Source organism: Nuphar pumila, chromosome 7, assembly GCF_984573655.1.
Source record: "Nuphar pumila chromosome 7, dmNupPumi1.hap1.1, whole genome shotgun sequence".
Lineage (NCBI taxonomy): Eukaryota > Viridiplantae > Streptophyta > Magnoliopsida > Nymphaeales > Nymphaeaceae > Nuphar > Nuphar pumila.
The window spans coordinates 16,038,639-16,046,034 of NC_143255.1; the positions used below are offsets into that span (position 1 = coordinate 16,038,639).

Sequence of the window (7,396 nt, forward strand, 5' to 3'; positions counted from 1 at the left end):
AAACCTATACCATGTACTAGGTCATCAGACGGGCGGTCAAGGTTCGATTCCTGCTAGCGTCACTCTTTTGTGCAAGCTGACGTCCAGCATAAGCCTTGGCGTGAGGTCTTAGCTACAAAGGTCTAATAAGCTTAACACTAAGTATGACAGGCTGAGCCAGCGCAACCTGGTCTTCGAACTTTCTTTTGAGATAACAAACCAAGTCTTGGAATTGATGCGCTGTTTGTTCGGGTGATACAAAAAAAAAAACAGTGATTTCAGTTTGTCATGTTAAGATTTATTGAGGGAAAAAATAGTAAATTCGGCTTGAGCATACCTGAGAGGCCTATGCAGCGTGCGAAACAATGACGTCACAGATTTTAATTCCCAATATTGTCAAAGTCTCTCTCTCTTGGGTTACCTTATCTCAACCATGGTTAATTACCACAACCGGGGAGTTCAAACTTCAAAAGGGGCTCACCTGTCCCCATCAACCCTTAATTGCCTAATTTTTTTTAAGAAATTTTATAGGCTCAAAAATTCCATCGTACTTGCAGTAGAGGGAGTACTATTAAATAAATAAATAAATATATAATATTTATAATATATATATACGTATCATGCACACAACTTTTGTTCTGGTACAACAAAACTTTTTTGACCTGAGCAACGCCGAAGCCAAGGTCCGGCCACCCACCCTTCTGCATTTTCCTCTTCCTCCCTCTCTCTGTGTTGAGCAAAAGAGACGCATAGATCGCAAAATCCGGAATACATAGCGACTCGGCCGTTTCCTCTCAAGGATCTTCATTATCTTTTTCTCTCGTTCTTCTCTTCTTCTTTCCTCATCGTTCGGTAGACTAGAAGGAGACTCCAGCACAGAGCAGGAAAAGATGAATGACTACTTCCCCGAGTCGGACAACGAGGCCGGCTCGGACGCCCCGAACTCGAGCCACAGCTCGGCGAGCGATACGTGCAGCTCGCTGAGCCGGCTCTCATTCTGCTGCGACCCTTCCGAGCAGCCACCGAACCTCGCCACCAGCACTGGTTCGAGGTCTCCCTGCGCGAAGCCCCACAAGTCCAGAGACCCGGCGTTCGAGCCGATCCGGTTGCTGAGGCGACGCCGGGGAGGGTCGCTCGGGTTCCGGGACTTCCGACTCGTGAGGAGGCTCGGGAGCGGGGACATCGGGAACGTGTACCTGTGCCAGCCGAGGGGTGGGCTGGGGGGCGAGAACCTGTACGCCATGAAGGTGGTGGACAGGGAGTCGTTGCAGCGGAGGAAGAAGCTGCACCGAGCGGAGGCGGAGAGGGACATCCTGGGGATGCTCGACCATCCTTTCTTGCCGACGCTCTACGCATCCTTCCAGGTCTCCAACTTCTCGTGCGTCCTTATGGAGTTCTGCTCCGGCGGTGATCTCCACGCCCTCCGCCACCGGCAGCAGGCCAAGCACTTCACCCTCTCCTCCGCTAGGTAACACCTCTCTCTCTCTCTCTTTGATTTTGGATGCTCCGCAAACTTCTTTTCCTTCTTGTTCTATCCAACCTGCTTCTTTTGGTATTGATTTTATGAGAAATGAAAACATGCTAAATGGGATTTGCGGTGTTTTGTTTTCCGAAATTCTAACTCCATAGATGTGTTCAGCATAATTGATTTACTAGGAATCCATACATGTGTCATGGATGGAAAAAAGTGTATTTGGAGCCTCCGAAATATATGAAAATTGCAAGTCGTTGTTTTTTTTTGTAACTTTATAAAAACTTTTTCGTGCATCGAAAGCAAATGCTTCAAAAAGTGATTTTTATAAAATCAAGTATATATATCACATCTCTACAGTCAGAATTTCGAACAAACACCAAAAATCCGATATTTTTTTTCTTAAGCACCGTGCACATTTAGTAGGTTTTCATTTCTCATGCTTTTATTGCCAATAGTTGTGTTACTTTTTTGTTTTTCAAGGGAGGAAAATCGACGTTTTGAATTTCGGTTGCATTCTATTGGGATGCCATTTGTCGTCTTTTTGTTCATTTGATGGGCCAAATGTTTTGGACTGAGAAGATCGGATACCCATCGAAATAAAAGATCGGAAAATGGTCGTCTGGTTTTTGGTCCCCTTGCTTCTAAATACTATTTTTACCATAAGTAGTTCTCAACTTTTCTTCTTTCGATCTCGTGCTTCTCTTTTTGTACTGAATCTTTGGGAAAATGGTCTTCTAGTTCTGGTCTTCTTTTTATTAAAAACCGTTTTTTCCCTATTAGTGGTTTTTAACCATCTTTGTTTTGGTTCTTATGCTTCCCTTATTTATCTGAATCTTTGGAAAATAATGGGAAAATGGTCGTCTGATTTTGGGTGGGTCTTTTAGGCATCATTTTCCAAGTGGTGTGAAAATTTGTGACCATTTTATTTTTGTTTTTTTTTCATTCATTTTTTGTACTGGTTTTGGGGTGAAAACGACAGATCGGTCGTCTGATTTTTGGTACTTTTTTTTTCAGATGCCTTGTTTTAAAAAATTGTGATGTTTAAAATCGGTCGTTTGCCTCGTTCAGGCTTCCTTTTTATCACCGTTGAGCCATCAGTTCTCTGATCCGTCAGAATTTGGAAAGACTCCCTTGATATGGTTCCCTTCTATTGCTTGTCATTAGAGTTCCTTGGATTATTTGATAGTTATCTAACGTTTGTTCACTAGCTGCTTATTCTATGCAAGTTTTGGGGATCCCACTAGGTAAGTGTCTAGAGTGGCTTCACGGGTTTCTGAACTTGGTTCTAAGTCTAGCCCCCACCATTATAAAATAACCAACCTATTTCATTCCTACCTGGACAAGGCTGTGATTTCATAGGAAAAGCGAATCTCTTCCCCTCCATACCCAACCGGCGCAATCGTAGTTTGGTGTAGGGAAAGTATATTCCTACGTCTTGCCACCTCTTTCTCTTTTCTTTATTTTGAGCCCCACCATGTGTTTAACAAGTGTAATGAGATCATCCTTGGCCTTTGCATTATTCTATATCTAAAACAAAGCAACACCCCGACTGTATGCTGTAGAGAGCAACCTACCTCCACATGTTCTCCGCCAGCTCCACCAACTTGAGATTTTATTGGTTTAGATTCCTTTTCCCACTCCAAAGAAGCTTCCTTTATGATTCATCGTTACCCTACAGCAATCTGATATTCTTCCTGTCTCCTTCTGCAGCAAAGGATAAACATACATCTTCCTTGTAACTTTTTCGTGTTTGTTTATTCAGTGTTTTTTTATCACTCACCGGGTAACCTTGATTAACCAACTGATCAAACAAATTTCTGGTTGGCCATTTTGGCTTCTGTCCTGTATCTTTCCATTAATGAATTAATGAACCATCTTGGTCATTATCTTCAATTTAATTAATACGCCCTTTAATTAGACAATTAGTCTCTTGGTCACTCTTTTTATATGGGAGAGAGGTCTAAAACATCTGTTTCATAATAATTGTTGGTCGATTGGTATCTTAAGTTATTGCTCTTCATTCTTTTGGTCGTCCATCTAATAAGATGAACATCTTATCCTTGCAATGGAGTCACTAGTTGGTGCATCATTTTTATCATATCATTCATCTTACAAAACAACCATCTTTTTTGAGAAGAAAACAACCATCTTCTGAACTCATTAAATAGCCGTTGCTCTTGCCATCTCTTTGTCCTGCTGCGTTGATTGATAAAAGTTACAGCTATAGATTACTAATAAAAACTATTAAATTTTGGTATTCCTTGGCTGCAGGTTCTACTCCGCAGAAGTGCTGCTAGCGCTAGAGTACCTGCACATGCTGGGCATCATCTACCGAGACCTGAAGCCCGAGAACGTCCTCATCCGATCTGACGGCCACATCATGCTCTCCGACTTTGACCTCTCCCTCCGGTGCACGTCCACCGCCACAATCGAGTCCCCGCTTAACCCGATCCTTTCCCCACCATCTCCACCACCACAGCCACCACCACCACCGCCGCCACTCTCAGCCACCATCTCCTGTTTCCCGTTCTGGTTTTCCTACAGGTCGAAGCGGCGCCACCGGAAGTCAGTAGCAGCTGCAGCCCGGCAATTCGTCGCCGAGCCGACATCCGCCCGGTCATATTCGTTCGTTGGAACACATGAGTACGTCGCGCCGGAGGTTGCTGCTGGCGAGTCACACGGCAGTGGGGTTGACTGGTGGGCTTTTGGTGTTTTCCTCTACGAGCTTATGTACGGCCAGACCCCGTTCCAGGGTGCGAGCAACGAGGCCACGCTTAAGAACATTGTCAAGCGGCCGCTGACCTTCCCCGTGCCTGCACTCACCTCGCTTGAGTCCTTAGCTCGCGACCTGATCGGGTCTTTGTTGGTCAAGGACCCGGTGAAGCGGCTTGGATCAAGGCATGGTGCTGCCGAGGTCAAAGCGCATGCGTTTTTCAAGGGCATCAACTTCGCCCTGATACGGTCCATGCCACCCCCAGAGATACCCGGGTTCAAGCGCACCAGTACGTGCTACTACCAAAGGTCGGCTGCTGCGGCCAAGTTTGACTTCTTTTGAAGTGGGTGCGGTCCTACACCGGCGACTTGGTTTTTCTTTTTCTTTCCCCTTGCCTTTGCCTTTGTTCCCGCACCTTTTGGGCCTTGATTTGGGGAATGCTTTTCCTTGTAAATTCCTGTCTTTAATCTTGAATTAGTAAATTTTTTGTTTGGTCTTGACAAATCGCGCTCTGATCCCTAACTTTAGGCTTTTTAAAATTCTCGCTTTGTCAACCTCGATGAGTTAAGCTCTATTATTTTAGACAGACTTTGACTATAAAGCTTTTTAGACTCGGTTAGGTTAGACCTAAACCGCGATTTGGGCTAATGTTGGGGCTCTGAAGTGTTCTCTTTTGACCAATAAATTATCAATATGCTAGAGAAATGTTAGATTGTTGTATGCACCAGCATAGAAATTGGTAAAGTGGAAGCTTGCATCCTTAGAGTGCAATCTGTGTCGTCTTGGGTATAGGGAAGCCCAGCTTGGGCTGAGAATGTGCCTGTTTGTGGCTCGGTTCGTAAAGAGCTCGTTCAAACTCATGAAATAATCTCAATCGATAACAAGAATGCGGACAGCTAATGTTCAACTCGGTTTGGTTCGTATAGGCTCGCTAATTCATAATTAATCTATTTTATGTACATTTTACATCTCAGTGTAGCTGGTTGAAGTGTTTGACTTGCAGTGTAGTGTTCAAATTCAATTATTTACAATTTTGAAACAATTATTCATTTTGAAAATGAGTTTAGGTTTGGATTCCAAATTCTAATTTTTTTTAATTTTAAACAATATGTTTTTGTAAATGAGCTGGCAAATTAGACTTGTTTAGCTCTTGGCTCAGCTTTGACAAAAGAGATGCGCTGAGCTTGAACGCCCTCTGGTTTTTTAGTATATATATATATATATATATATATATATATATATATATATATATATATATATATATATATATATATATATATATATATATAGTAGAGCGTAGGTGCTTGAACATTAAGTGCTTGTGATATTTGATTTAAGTTTTTTTTTTTTTTGCTTGATTTTATAAGATCAATACTTCAAAATCAAGGGGTTAAAATCTTTGTAATTTTTTGAGTTTCCAAATATCATTTTTTTCATAAAAAACACATGATGCAGGTGTGGATTCCTCATAAATGGACCATGCACAACACATTTATATGTTCAAAACTGCGTAAAAAAATATTGGAAGAGCAAAAAAACTTATTAAGCACATATTGCAGGCATGTAATGTTCAAGCACTTATGCTCTACTCTTTCTCTCTCTTTATATATATATATATATATATATATATATATATATATATATATATATATATATATATATATATATATATATATATATATATATATATATATATATATATATGTGTGTGTGTGTGTGAAATGAGATAGTAATAAGACTAGTCTAGCTTGAACACTTTTTTTCCATAGAGAAAGCTGGGGTTTAGTCAGACCCCTACCAGTTATACAACCATACCAATGGGATTCTATCTTGACACAAGGTGACGTGCACTAACTGCTCGTTTAGCTCCAACTCTTTGTAAGCTAAAACTTTGCTTGGCTTGACATAAAAAACGAGCTGAGTTTGATCACCCTCTGTTGGGTTCGTTTGGCTACACTGGTTACAGGTTCTAGTTGTCCGTTTGGGGGGGACTTAAAATTGCCTCATTATGTGTTTCTAGAACAAAAATATAGGGATGAATAATTTCAAATAAGAGTAAATTTATACTTTAAGCAGGTGCATTAAGAAAAAACGAAAAGTTGGTCGGTGTAAATAGCTGATTTCTGTAATTTGCTCAAGTTCTTAAACCTCATTTATCACCTTCACCTATGCATTGACAAAGATTGAGAAACCTTTAAAATTGTGGGGCTCTGCCTTTTTCTTCCAACGAGCCTTGTCACCTATCAATGCTTGTTTTGTAGGGCTCTTTTAGGGTCCTTGTCACCTAAAATTGTAGGGCTCTGTCCTAAACAAGTTCATTTTCCCAAGTGTAAAGCAAGTCATATCACCATATTTCATGTATTGAGGAAGATCTTGAAAGTGCTACCATCTTTGGAAATTATTTAAAATTACCTGTTGCTCATTAATGATTGTATGCCAAGATGAACGGTCAGGCGTGCAAAATCAACCAAATATCAGTAGAAATCTAGAAAATCTGTTTTCATTGTTTTGGTAAAAACTTGAAAATTGAAAAATAAAAGTTGGGTAAAATATTGGAGTTATCATTGTCAGAGATGACATAGGGTTCCCAAGCAACCGAACGAAGATGGGGATTGAGCTAGGTGACTTAGACTTGGACCTCATCTAGCCTTAGACCTAGTGGGACAGTGGGGTCATCAAGTCTTGTCCAGTCCTAGGACTGGGGCTTTGGAGTCAACCAAGGCCTCTGTTAGGGTTTTTTGGACAGAGGGTCGTATTGGGATCTACACAAAACTGGTCATTGAGATCGTCATAATCATTTAGTGCCCGGGCTGCAGCCCTAGTCTTTGTGGGCGCAGTCTAAATCCCGAGCCCAGGGCTAGGTAGGCTCAAGTTTCACCGCTCACGTGACGTCCCTGTCACACGCGCTTGACCAAGGCCACGTCTGACCTTCCCACGCCCGTCCGTACGCCTGCGCGGGAAAAAAGGAGCCGGGACAGTCACGTGACCTCACGCTCTCCGATACGGATCACGAGCGGATGGTACCGTCTCTCTTTCCCTCACTCTCTTTCTTCACCGAATCGGGTCACGAGTCGTTAAGAGTAGAGTTATTTGCAAAATCACACCATATTGTTTTCAATAATTCAGATTCATACCAAAAGAATGTCATAATTCAAACGCATGCACTCATGTGTTCATGATTAACCAACAGAGCACCTGTACTGAGGTGTGGGCAACAGGCCGCCGATGGG

General features: G+C 42.0%; 1 protein-coding gene across 1 annotated transcript; it reads left to right on the top strand.

The window, feature by feature from the left end:
- The first annotated feature begins 626 nt into the window (after positions 1-626).
- LOC149831276 (protein kinase PINOID-like) lies at positions 627-4,670 on the top strand. Its single transcript, XM_090012022.1, has 2 exons — positions 627-1,447; positions 3,725-4,670. Exons 1-2 carry the CDS (start codon positions 870-872, stop codon positions 4,506-4,508), a joined length of 1,362 nt encoding a protein of 453 aa, XP_089868148.1. The 5' UTR covers positions 627-869; the 3' UTR covers positions 4,509-4,670.
- Positions 4,671-7,396: the final 2,726 nt, after the last annotated feature.

Bases quoted from the DNA above. Each gene is read 5' to 3' on its own strand.
- LOC149831276 (XM_090012022.1), top strand. From the start codon at position 870: ATGAATGACTACTTCCCCGAGTCGGACAACGAGGCCGGCTCGGACGCC. The intron at 1,448-3,724 runs GTAACACCTCTC...CCTTGGCTGCAG, and splicing joins TTCACCCTCTCCTCCGCTAG to GTTCTACTCCGCAGAAGTGC.